A 14,198-nucleotide genomic window follows, 5' to 3' on the forward strand; every position below is an offset into this window, starting at 1 on the left:
AAGTGATGGGTAAATCTTTCTATAGAATTGCATGTCATTGCTTGATCTCTGTGTACTTACAAGTCACGGAAAACCAACAGCTATTACAAGAAATTTTCATGAAAGCTTAAAATTTTACTTCCAGTCCCTGTTTTATTTATACTATACCTATATTAACAGTCAAGAAAAAGAGCAATGACATTGCTTCCTTAAACAAAGGACAAAACCAAAAGACTAGAGCACCTTCTTACTTAGTTTACTGACAAGACAGATGAAAATTAACCCTATAATCTGTACAAGCTGAGTTCAAATCTTTTATGTGCAGTCAAATTTCTCCTTTATCCCAAATTCAGATGCACCTAATATTACCATGTACCAAAGCTACTGCCAATATGTTCTTGGGTGATGATTTGAATGCGTTTCCGCACCATGGCCATTGATGGATAAGGTGGGAAACACAGCCGGTAAAAGCATGTATGTGATGAAGGTAAGTGATCATGAGGTTCCGAAGACTTGTAGATGTAAAGACGAGAAGCCAAGCCACGGAAACCCTCAACTGGAAGATATTTCACAGAAGTCCAAAAGAAGAGAAGAACCTTTCTTTGCTCTGCTGACATTTCCTCTACAATCTGTGCTCAAGTTTGAGGGACATAATTTAGTTTCAACACCAAATTGCTAAAAAGTTAGGCATTACATAGACAAAATTTTTGTTATTAATAAAAAATAAAGCTTTCAATTAGTGCCAGTTAAACTAATGCATCAGGTTTACACAACAATATATGAAAATGGTTGCTATAGATTCTTCACCCCCCCACACACCATTAGCCCAAACCCATCCTTTCATTTTGTTAGGATGTCATTCCTTATAAATCTTGTATCTTTCCAAGAATCAGAGAACAGATAGAAATACTTGGCACTCAATAGTTCAGATGCAATATAAAACAATTGTTGATACAGAAGCCATTCAATAAATCATATGCAAAATAAAACTACTTTTGATTGAAGCTCAAGGAAATCCTACCAATAATAACATAGAATTTGGCATGGGCTACATATATACCATTACACAAATCTTCTTGTATCCATTGCTGTAATTCTCTATTCAACCTCATGTATACAGTTTGAAATATCCAAATTTATTCTAGAAAAGGTTCCTCCCATCCACCAAAAGTTCCCTTTAATTGCAAAGCATCTCCACATGGTTTTTTCATGGTTTCTTCCATCACATGTGAAACTATCTAATTAGCAAATAACAGGCACCAGACACCATAAATGGCAGACACGAGACACCATAAAATACCTTTCCCTCAAAATACAATCAATTGGAGAATTATGGTCAGTCATAAGCAACTGATATGAACCTATATGTTCTGCTGACATCCAAAAATTCTTTAAATTCCTCAATTCAAACAAAACAGGCTCCACATCAAAACATCCACTGTCAAGTAAAAAAAAAAAAAAAAAACTTGTTAAAGATGTGATAAAGAAAAAAATCCTCTAGCTATGACCTCATGACTCTCTATTCTAATAAAGAAAGAACTCCTAAAATCTCCAAGCTTTTATTCATATTCCTTTCCTAGAAATCATAACTTTGAACCAAAAGCTATTATTTCCATTTTTTTTTTTTTTTTTTCAAGGGAAACTACAGCTAAAGAGAAACAAGAAAAGAAGCATCCCTTATAAGATTACAATCTTCCCATTTGAAAATTTCTGAAAAATTAATTACATATCACAAAGAAACAGACATGCCAGTGAGCGCTGAAAGAGCACAAATAATTCATGACTACATTTTTTGAATTGAACCTTATGAACTCAAATTTTGATATTAAGGCACAAATGATTCTGAAAGATGCATGCTCTACTTCTTCCTTTTTACCTTGGACTTGGAATGCCAAGAAAGAAAACTCTCATTTAACATAGGACGAAGCAGAGCCATTCCAATCAAATATTCACATTATTTACAATATAATGAAGCAATAGTAGCCTATTATAAAGCGAAAAGAACCAAAAGGAGACCATGAAGAATTATGGGCACCAAAAAAGAAAGAACCGAAATTAGTCTCAATAACTTCAGGCAACTTCTCTGTAAAATAAGAAATTAGAATCCCATCAACATCCTAAGAAGAATCCTGTGTAACAATGCAATCGCTAAAATTCCTATGATCATTGTATCCCCAGATACTATTTTATCTACAATTGACTGGCAGCTTGGAAATGAAATTTGACGACTAATATGTATGCATTTCTTTCAAACAGCAAACATAATGCAGCGTCAGAGACTCATGTATAAAAACTTCTCTTCTTTCAAGCTACCCATTAGTCAACAATCAAACATTTTTTATGTTCAATTACGTTATAGTCGAACAATCATCCTAGAACTGTTTCTATAGCTCTGTTTTTTTATTATTTCATTTTTTTTTATATTACGGGTGGGGGGTTTTTGAAGTTTGGACCTTTGCTAGAGGAAATAGTAGCTTTGCCACTAAACTCATAAATAAGTTATACCTAAATATACATAAAGAGACTCACATTATTATACAGAGAATACCAGATAGCTAGTAAAATAAATAATGGAATTAATAATTTCATTATCGATTCAACCAAGATAAAGACTAGCCAAAAAAACACCAACCACAGTGTAGGCAGCTTAATAAATGTCAGTAAAGGTACCTGAAGAGTTTAAAGGTTTAGGTTTTAAAAAGAAGTTATTGGGGTTTGAATTGGCCAACAATAAGGAACTGTTTGGTATAGCTGATGAAAATAGAGCTTTAACCTGTAAAGCTTTGTATAATAAATCTTTTTGAAAAAGAACTTCTATTAAAAAGCTAATAAATGTTTGGTTGTAAATAAAAAAGCTGCATTAAATGCTCATTAAGCTGTATTAAATGTTTATTTAGTTTCTATATAAATTAAAAAAAGAACTTTTTTACAAAAGCACAAAATTTAGACTTCTCTAAAACAGCTTTAAAAAGCTGTTTTTTGGGTCAACAAGTACTTATTGACTCTTGCCAAATACCTTTATTTTTTAACAAAAGAACTTTTGGCATTCAAATAGAGCCTTTAGTCCCAAAAAAAGCTTTGCCAAACAGATACTAAGATGGATACTGTTTGGAGGGATTTATGATATGAAGCGGATGTTTTTGTGGTTGAAATTTGGAATTCTAGAATCACATAAAAATTCATATTTATAACTAAGAAAGAGTGCGAGGATTGAACTGCTGAGCTGTGAGTTTAGTATTTATAAGGTAATTTGTAGGTCATTTATATTTGTAAAGTGCAGCATCAGACATCCTCTGTTTTACAAGAACGTCTAATGAGACTTGTAAGGAGCTGTATTTATTTAGCTTAAAACACATGCATTATAAGGAAGGGATCTTATACTCTATGCTAGGTCTTCTATATTGTAACTTCTTCTTAATTTGCTATGGACCACTACACGCTAATAAGCATTCAGATTAAAAATAACAAGGAATATTAAAATAATGAATCAGCACCACAATACATATGAAGTGTTGTTGATCGTACACATAAACTGAATAGAAAGAAAGTCAGAAAACACATACACATTTACAGCTGAGGAAACCAGAATGCAAGAGCATACCTTCCAGAACCAGACTATTTGCGAGTCAGTCTCCTTGTAGCCATTGTACTCAGTGTGAGCTTTCCAATCTTCAACACTAATAGCAGTTTCACTTCCATATAGCATCCAGTCAAGATCTTCAAGCTCTAAGCTTTGGAAAAAGAACTTTTGGAGGCGTGAATTGCAAAGCAAGTCAGCAAAGCCTTGCATGAAATGTGATACCTGTTCAGCAATGGATGTGACAAACTGATGCTCAATAAGAAGATTGACATAATCTTTCCTGTTCTTGCTGTCCACAGGAATGCTTTTCCCAGCAGGGCAAAGCTCTACAACTCTTCTGGATCCTAACTCTTCAACTTCTCTAACAAATGTTAATCCAAGAGCATCCGAATCAATGAACTCGGCATCCATCTCTAGTATCTGCTTGCAGCTACTATACAAGCATGGATCAGCATCACGTACATCCTCCAAAGAGATTAAAAAATTTCCAGCCAATTGCTTAAAAAACACTCGATCAAAGACTATGCCTACTTGCACTTTGTGCATCAAGGCCAATGCAATCACCCGACCAGCAAAGGTAAAATACTTGAGGTGCATTGGATCCACCTGAGAAGCTGCAAGAAGAAAAATGAATAACTGGAATGCAATCAAAGGATTCTATTTGTCTTATTATTTTTCACACTTCTGAATACTACAGCTATCCAATATAGGATGTAGATTATCACAAATAGGCCTTAAGTGAAATAGAACATATCAATCAATAAACTTCTCTCTCTCCTCTCTTCTCCTCCTCTCTCTCACACAAAACTCAAACTCACCTATGACCCTTATGGCCAAATTTATAAATCAAAACATTAGGGGCGTGTCATATTTCTATTACATACATTATCATGCTTATAAAGTTGAATTTACTCCTGATTCTGTATTCATGCAATATCAAATCAACCTTAGGAAAGCCAACCAATTGCAACAAAGATAATATTTTCAGACAAATAAGCACAAAGAATTGTAAAAACTCACACGTTTTCTATAGAAGCAATCTATAAAAAGACAAAGGAAACTTACCAGGATTGGGATAGAACCTTCTGCGGTCATTAGGGCATGCCACAAAGAGTGCATTTTGTGGATTGAATATGGCTTGGCATACCAAAAAAAACCACTCCCTCAGAACACCTGGGCCCGTAGCTTCCTCATTTTTGAACTCCATAAACAGACCTCCATGAAGTGACTCCGGATCCGCACGCCAAATATACTCAAACGATTCTTCCAACAAGTGAGCCCTGTCAATTAGCATCTCATGCAGCTCCTCATAGTCTTCTCTCACCTCAGGAAACATCATCATTGCCAAATGCCTCCGGGATTCAAAATCAAGAACATCCTTTTGCTCAAGAATCCAGCGATGATCATCAGTTCGCTTAGCATGTTTGATAATCAACCGACAGAGTGAAAACTTTCTAAGCCTCAAAACAGCCCAAAAATCTCCTTCAGCACCCTGATAAAGTTTAGAGATGCTATTCAATTCTTTCAAAATGGCAAGGTACTCAGACGATCGTGAATGAGTTATATCACCTTCTGCCAAACACTTTTCCATGTAGCTAAGGCACTGATCCATTTTGCTCAGTAAATCACGAAAAACATGGTGAAGATACTCAATCTCTTCCCCATACAAGGGATGCCTATATCCTCTCCCACTCATTGACACCGAAATTGGACCCTTAAAACCCACTTGCTCAGTAATGGCAGTCCGCAAATGAAGCATGAAAGTTGCGAAATCACGAACATCAACCTCCAATGACCCAACGCTGGTGGGTGATTCCATACTAGAAACCAAATCTCTAGACAACCTGTTTGCCAACTCACTAACAAATGGGAAAATTTCTTGCACCACAAACAATTCATTGACATTTTCAGAGTATGTCAACCCAGGAGTCGAAATGCCAATACTTTCCAACAAAGAACCCAAAGCATTCCTGCAGGCGATATACAAAGGGTCCTCGTACCCAACTCTCCTAAGCAACTTACAAAACTCCAAGACCATAGGTGCACACTGGTTCTGCAAATGTTTCGATAAAGAAGGGCGGCTCAAACTCAAGAAATGCTTGATAGAGGACTCGCCGCATTTCTTGTTAACCTCAATGGGCGAAACGTAGAGCATCACCAAAGCCGCGGGAGCCGAAGAAGACATGAATATCTGGAGATGACTGGTTGCCGATTCATTCTCTTCTTTTGGAATCATTTCAAAGTACTTGGATATGCGGCTCTTGATATCTTTCTGCGCCGAAGGGATGGATTCGCCTTTACAGAGCCTGCAGACCACGGAAACAATGTCGTCTATGAGCTGCCAAGCTTGAGGGTGTTCCGTACTTCGCATGCGACCCACCAGCTGCAAACCAGCGTCGTTTTGGATGGAACACTCGGCGAGTGACTGTTCCCACTGGAGCTGCTTTCCTCTGTATATGAGCCTCTGCTCGAACAGAGGTATCCCCGTGATTGCCTGTATTCGCTCGTGGAGCGATTTCACGGTGTCGTGAGGGCACGCGTGGATTACAAGATTATTGCCCTCGGAGATCATTCTGATGAAGAACTGCAACATGGAAGGGGACCGAGTCGACTCGGACTGGCTCGTTCCCGTTCCGTAGGATACCGATCGGGCATCGGAAACCCTAGCGGGCTCCGAGGAAGCGGAGGGGGCGGCGGCGGCAGCGGAGGAAGGGAACGGCGGGCCTCCGTCCAACCCACTGTCCAACGTGGAATTGACGGCGTTAGGTCCGTCTTTCCTCATCCTGACTGAGACTAAGTCAGAGAAAACGGCGTCGTCGTCCTCTTCCTCGTTGAAGTCGTCAAAGGTGGGCCCACCATAATCGTCCAGCTTGCGCTTAGACGAGTGCCGGTGGTGGTGATCGACGGCGGCTATGGTGGTTGTGCCGCTGCGCTGGCGAACGCAATCGACGGTGGTTGGGCTTTCTACGATAGACATTTATGGTAGAGCCCCCGCCGTCGGCTTGCGAAAATTAAGCGTACGGTTGGCGCGAGCTCATGGAAAACCGTACTTCGTACCGGCGCTTCCTCCAAACCCAAAACGCAAAAAAAATAAAAATAAAAAAAATTACCCAAAAATTAATAAAACTATCACAACAAAATATACCCGAAACTATAAAATTTGCTGGGTTGTGTATTTATGGGCGAGACCAATACACAAATAATGTCTCGGATATTTCAGAAGAAAACACGATCGGAATTCCTCCTTCTGGTCATTTCTCACAGCCGTCTTGAGAAAATACTCTTTCTTACGCTATTGCATAACTATATATATTATTAAATTAATTATGCTTTTTATATACTAATATTTATCAACTTACCAAAATAGCCCTGCTAGTGCTGTGCTTGCGTGCGGAACCACCCACGTTTGTTTCATGAATCGTTTCTGGAGTTTAACGGCTACTGTTGCATTTGATATGTTCCGATCAATCCTAATCGGTTGATCAATCACGTGCGCATAATTATATATTATATTTTTTATAAACAGTATTCTTGATTATTTTGAGAATGTGTTTCTGATTTCTTTCCAACTAGACATAAAAACATTCAGACTTGGAGTCCAATTAACAACAAAATAAATATATACTCGGTATTTACCTTGTATCAAAAACAAAAATGTATTATATATTAAAATAAATAAAGAAAAATCCTCAAATACCATGATTACATCGCAATTGCCGTGACACAAAAGCTTTTCTTATTGAACAAACGGATAAACGTATTGTTCATGAACGTAAAAACATACAATTCTTATGAGAGGTATAAAAATATAAGACTATTTTTAATTTTAAGAAACAATAATTTTAAGTTAAAAAAAAAAAAAGAAGATAAAACGTGTATGCTTTTCTTTCTTTTTCTTTATTTTTTTTTTAAATTATTATCGATCTATTTGACACTCAGACTAGTTTATTTAATAGAGTAATATTCACACGATTTATAAAATTGTTTTTCTCAAGGATAATAGAATTTTTGCGAATAGAACTTTTGATAATAGGATGGAGTTAAAGTTGAAGAGTCTTGCTAATACATCCATAATTTTTCATAGGTTTATACTAGTTTTTTTTTTTTTTTTTCAATACATTATCGATTAAAAGTGTATTTGAATTGAGTTTTTATTGGCTTTTTTTTTTTTCTAAAAAAAAATGTTTATAGGAAAAATCATTTTATGGCTCCATTTGTATAACGCATATGAAGTAATTGTATTTTATCAAATTTAACCATAAGCATCCTTTAGCAAATCTTTTAGAAAATAAAATTTATTAAATTCTTATATTTCATGAATTGGTTTTTCAGTTGGAAACTGAAGTCTACTTTTTATTTTTCTTCATTGAAAACATTTTAAATCAAATTATAAGTCGTGTGCAACATTTTGAATAAAATTATATAACAAGTTGTGATTTAAAATGAAAACAATTATAGGTGAAATAGCAAGAGAAAACCAAAAAACCTCAATTCTGAATTTATATATTTTATAACATATCAAAACTAATCATAGCTAGATATAATCCTGTTATTATTATTATTATTATTATTATTATTATTATTATTATTATTATTATTATTTTGTAAAAATATTGATTCCTGTTTAGAGCATTTCTAAAGGCTATTAGATTACTAATTTTTTTTGTTACATTAAAAAAATAAACATTCATTTAAAAAAAAAACAAAAAAACAACTCTCAAATGACTGTGTATAAAGATTTTATCAAACTGTTGTGATAAAAGAAAAAATAAACATTGTTAAGGAATGTGATTCAACAAAACAATTTTTATCAAAAGTATAATTTTTTTAAATGGAAAAAAAATAGATACATACATTATTTTCAATTGTTACTATTATTTTTTTAAAGAAACAAAAAAATTATGCATAATTAATTGAATTTTGCTATTTGTTACTATTGATGACTATCATGTGGAAAATTTTAACTAAAATATATAATTCTATTATTTTTTACACTAAAATATTAAAAGTGAATTTTTTAACACTAACCATTTATATTGTTATTTAATATGTAGGCTTTTTTAATAATGTTCATTAGTAACAGCTGCTATTTAACACGTTGATCTCTCTATCGGTAATAAATAATACTTTTTTGGTTAATTAATATAAATTTAGACGGAAACCATCAAAGATTGCTTTTTAAGTTGAATGTCTATTTTAACATTTGTATTTATACTATACAGATTGGAAACCCTTCCATTTTTTGTATCATACATAGTTAACAATCCTAATCTAATAACTTACTGGAGATGGAGATGATCTTATGCATTTTCTTTATAAGCAATGCTATAGATATCAATTTTTTTATCAAAATTTTGTTAACCAATTATGTATTAATTTTTTAATGGTGTTAAATTGATATTTTTATATATATATAAACATATAAACTATTTAAAAGTTATCATATCAAAATTTTGATAAAACATTTAATCATAGATTTATCCTTTTTTTATTTATCTTTATTAATCTATTAGATTTTATATGATACTTTTTAAAATTTATCTAATTTCTTTTTTCATTTTTTAAAACCGAAAGAAAATTAATATGGAAAAGTATATTTTTGTAGAGATCAATTTTATATAAAATATTGATATATTGATGCATAATAAATGCTTTTTTTTTTCTAACTATTTATTAAAAATTATGAATATGATATATTTACTTGTATTATGTCATAGAAGGCAAAATCTGCTGTTTTGGAATGCGGTTTTTGAGGAGAGTTGGAATTCAAATCTCCATCCTAATATGAAAAAGGCCAAAAAAAATTGAAAAATAAAAAAAAAAATTGTTATGGTGGACATGAATGTAGTGAAACCTTACCTGACACCTCTCTTTTCTGTGACCGCTTTGCCGGTTGGATTTAATTCATCATTCGCACTCTTTTTCTCTTTAGAGTTAACCAAGAAACTTCTTATAATTATTCCTTTTTTTTAATTAAAAAAAAGAAGAAAAAAAGTAAAACCGGCAAAGAAGAGAAGAAAAGCGGCGATCAGCAAGTAGCCGCGTGGGTGTAGATCAGACACCAATGTCGGTGATATGCGGCTTTGTATATCGAGTTGGAATTTGGAACGCCATAAATAAGAATAAAAACAATAAAAATAAATTAAAAAATAATAGGAAAGTTTTATTTGTCAAAAGTTTTGGCCAACGTGTAAGGGAAAAAAAAAAAAAAAAAAAAGAGAAAAGGCAAACAAAAAAAAAAAAAAGAAAAGAAAAGAAAAGAAAAAGTTCAATCAGTTCTGAAAATTACCCTCAATTTGGACTATATTTCAAACAGTCAAATGTAATGTAATATAACCACCAAAAAAAAAAAAAGAAAAAAGAAAAAAAAAAAGAAATGGAGCTGGTTTTGTCTAAATTGTAAAAGAATATGTCCTTGGAAGGTAGGGTGATTCTGCGCTGCACCCATTTCTTTTTATCAATATTTCCACGGTTTTCTCTGGCATTTTACTTCAATGGCTCCCACCTTTCCCTGTTTGAGCACCCTTACAAGCTTTTATAGTATTATTATTTTTTTAATACTAACAATAATTTCTATTCATTTTGGTATTTTGAAATTACAATTTTTTTAATTTTAAATGTGTGATTTACTAGCAAAATCAACTTTACAAGTTTGTAGTATAGTATTATTATGTAAAATATATGAATGTGTAAATTAATTAATATATTAACAAATGTATTTGGTAAATGTTTATGATAAATATTTACTGATATTAAATTGGAAAGGAATAGTTTTTAGTTTACTTTATTGAATTCAGTGTAGAGTTAACATCAATGATCGATAACATAAAATCTGCTTCTTCTGAGAAAACTTGAGATTATTTATTTATTTATTGCAAGCAATTCCATGAATAATACATTAATTTGCATTAACCATTCATATTATTAATGAACAGATGAGGAAAAACAACTTGCGGACCTTCAATATATATATTTATATATATAAATGTTTTTTTTTTCTTTTTTTGGCTAAAGACGTTCAATAGAAAATGATCCATGACTTTTGAGACATTCTTGGATGGACGGTCATGGTTTAAAAATACTAACACCAAATTCTGGCCGTTCAATCTCTGCAAAACTATATCAGGATTCACGATTAACAATTTGACATATTCATGTACTACTTTATGCTGGAAAAAGTTAGGCGTACCACTTTATGTTGGAAAAAAGCCATGCTCAACATGTCATAAGCCTTCTCCTACACCACACCCACCACCACACCCCCCCACCCCCCCAACAAAGGATGTGTCATAAGCCATTGGTTTCAATTTTCAATGCACCACTTTGGAAGACACATCATACACAATGACATTTAGAAATGGGCATTTAAAACTAATTAAACCGATTAAATTGTATTGCTTAAGTTTGGTTTCATTCAATTTTCCTTATAATCAGTTTAATTTGGATTGGATGATTTTCAAGCTTAATTAACCGATTTTACACATGTGTACAATTTTTATAGTATTTTTCTTATATTTGACAAAATTTTTATTATTCTTAATTTTTTAATTTAAATTATATATAATATTAAATGCAAGTTTTTGAAAATATGTTAATATTGTTGAATTAAATTAATATTTGTGGACTTGGCATAATCAATTACTCACTTACAGGGTCTATTTATGCCATTAATGGGACTGGCTTATTTTATTATTTTGTAGTAGGGCCCTTGGTCACACACTCTCTATAAGACTCTAGTTGGCCCATTGGACTGGAGGACCAACTCTCTTTATAAACCCAATGACTTATCCATATTTTTCCTAGTATAATTATATTATCAAATTATTATTATTTTATGTGTGTTAAAATTAATGGATAAGTCTGACTTGCAGAGACTATTTAAAGGTCTAGGGCAAGCAAACAATATATGCCATACGGTATTTTTGATATTAGGGTTTTCAGAGATTTGAGAGTGGTTTGAGAGTAGTGTGTCCATAGGCACTACTTTACATTGTTTTCTATTTTGCAGGATTAAAGATCTAATTTATCAATGGCTGCGTTTGGAGGTTAGTAATTTATGATTTATGGAATTTATTATGCATATTTAGATCCATAAAAATCTAACAATTGGTATCAGAGCACATGGTTAATATGCATAGTAAATTTCTTTGTAGTTTATTGCAGCTAGCATGTGAATATTGATCTGTGTTTTTTTTTTGCCATTATTATCAGTGTTCTAGATATATATATACACGTTGCTTTACATTAATTTTTCCTTTCTTGAATTGTGTACATATGTAAGTTTTGAGATTCAAGATTAATTATTTACGTAGATGTATATACTCATGGTCGTTTTTGTTTGTTCTTTAAAAAAAAAAAAAAAAAAAACAATTTATTTGTAAATATCGGGCTTGTTAAAAAAAAAAAAAAAAAAAAAACTGGGTTTTCGGCCATGAATTTCACATGCTAATTTTCTGGGTTTTGGACCAAATTGATTTGGTGAAAAGTTTCCCAAGAATACACGCAACAAACAGCATCAATTTTGACTAAACTTTGCTCGAATTTCTTGTGTTTCCATGGGTTTTTTGTTAGTTTTTGTTTGGATGTTTATTTTGAGTTGATTCTGAATCAAAATTGTTTGTGGGAAACGTTGACCGTTTGGAGACGAAACTAACGCCGCCGGAATCGTCGGAAAAGGTGGCCGGAACGGTGATATTTGGCCGGGTAAGATAGCGGGTCGCATGACCTGTTTGGAATGGAACCGGGTCACCCGTGACCCGGTTGGGTGAAGAAGATGAGATAAACGACGCGTCGTTTGGGTTACTGCTGACGTCATCTGCTGACGTCAGCACGACACGTCGTTTGCTGACGTCAGCAGATGACGTCAGCAGGCCAAAAAAAAAAAACTTATTTATTTTTATTGATTTATTTTTGTTTATTTATTAATTAATTTAGTGATTCAATTGTTCAATTTATTTATTTATTGTTTGTTTATTTGTTTAATTATCACATTCCAATTTTATTAAATTAAATTAAATATTTATGATTGGAAAATTGGATTGTGTGAGCTTACCCAAAGAGGCTTTGTGCCTAGTTGGTATAGTAGTGTGGGATTTTAGGTACTCACCTGTCGTGAGACTTATTTTATCTGCATTATGTGTACCAATGTAATATATATTGGCATAGTGGATGGGATGTTTTATATTTGCCTATTTCATGAAATTGCCAATATGTTATTTTTCTCCCACTTATTAATCAGGGTCTATACGGGTAATTAAGCTACCCTGTCGGTAGTTCTAGTTGCTTTGTATGACGCCTGGAATGGCAGTGGAAGTTAATTAAATGCCATGTATTGCAGGTTCTGAGTTGCCCTGTCGGTAATTCAGTTCAATGCATTTGATTGTGGTTATTTGATTGACTGTCCCTGGCCCGCGTAAGGGTATCTTTAGTGCTACAAAGACCCTAAGCGATATTTATGTTTGTGTTTTTGTGTTGAGGGGCTGGAAAATAGTAATTGAATTTTTTTTAAATTTTTGAATGTCTTGTTGTTTACTATTTTTACAGCTAGTAGCACCCCAAATCTTATGCCTATGACTGCCATGATGAAATTGGATGGGACAAATTATCAAAAATGGAAGAAAACCTTAGTTATGAATTTGACCTTCATGAAATTGGATTTGGCTTTGGAGATAGATTCACCCAAGATACCAACTAATGATAGTAATGCAGTAATTAGAAAACTTTATAAGAATTGAAAACATTCTAATAAGTGCTACATGATGATGATGGAGAATTATATGAATGAAGCTATATATACTAATATTCCTAAGGTTGATGTAGCAAAGGAACTTCTTGAAAAGATAGGAAAGAAATTTATCAAGTTTAATATGAATAAGAAGTATTATTATTTGGACCTTTTAAATAATACTTAGTATGATGATGCTTATCAGATAGGAGAAATAAAAGAGTACTTCAATGGAAGGTGTGGCTACTGCAATGAAATTGGACACAAGAAGATAGAGTGTTGGAATTTAAAGGGAAAGCAAGAGAAGAAAGATAATATTTTAATGATTGTTGCTTCTAAACGTTCAAGAGTTAATGATAATTCCTTAATGTTATGGCATAAACGTTTGGGACATATTTCTAGGCACAGGATGGAAAGGTTAGTGAAGGATGGGATACTTCCTAATCTTGATTTTTCTGATCTGTTGACTTGTGTTGAATGTGTGAAAGGGAAGTTAACTGCCAAGGTAAGAAAGGATAAGTTAGCTAGGTGTGGAGATGTTTTGGAGTTAATCCACACTGACATATGTGGACCTTTTACACCAATTGCTTTGGGTGGTTATAGATATTTTATTACCTTCATTGACGATTACTCTCGTTATGGACATGTTGAGCTTATTCGTGAGAAGTCAGATTCTTTAGTTGCCTTTAAAGAGTTTAAGGTAAAGATGGAGCTTCAAAAGAATAAGAAAATAAAAACTGTAAGGTCTGATAGAGGTGGTGAGTTTTATGGTAGATATGATGAGACTGGAAGGAACCTAGGGCCTTTTGCTATTTATTTGAGTGAGTGTGGCATTGATGCACAATATACGATGCCTGGTATACCTCAGCAAAATGGCATAGCTGAGAGAAGGAATAGAACTTTGTTGGATATGGT

General features: G+C 33.2%; 1 protein-coding gene across 2 annotated transcripts; it reads right to left on the reverse strand.

The window, feature by feature from the left end:
* Positions 1-3: 3 nt before the first annotated feature.
* On the reverse strand, positions 4-6,860 carry LOC107414963 (E3 ubiquitin-protein ligase UPL5). 2 transcript variants are annotated; one of them, XM_016023184.4, is made up of 3 exons: positions 4,625-6,859; positions 3,581-4,173; positions 4-608 (listed from the first exon to the last, which is right to left on the reverse strand). In XM_016023184.4, exons 1-3 carry the CDS (start codon positions 6,534-6,536, stop codon positions 345-347), a joined length of 2,769 nt encoding a protein of 922 aa, XP_015878670.3. In that variant the 5' UTR covers positions 6,537-6,859; the 3' UTR covers positions 4-344. The 2 variants fall into 2 exon arrangements, with proteins under 2 accessions (XP_015878670.3, XP_015878695.3); XM_016023209.4 differs by lacking the exon at positions 4-608 and adding an exon at positions 626-1,417 and having other exon boundaries at positions 4,625-6,860.
* Between the last annotated feature and the right edge of the window lie 7,338 nt (positions 6,861-14,198).

Source organism: Ziziphus jujuba, chromosome 1 (genome assembly GCF_031755915.1).
Source record: "Ziziphus jujuba cultivar Dongzao chromosome 1, ASM3175591v1".
NCBI lineage: Eukaryota > Viridiplantae > Streptophyta > Magnoliopsida > Rosales > Rhamnaceae > Ziziphus > Ziziphus jujuba.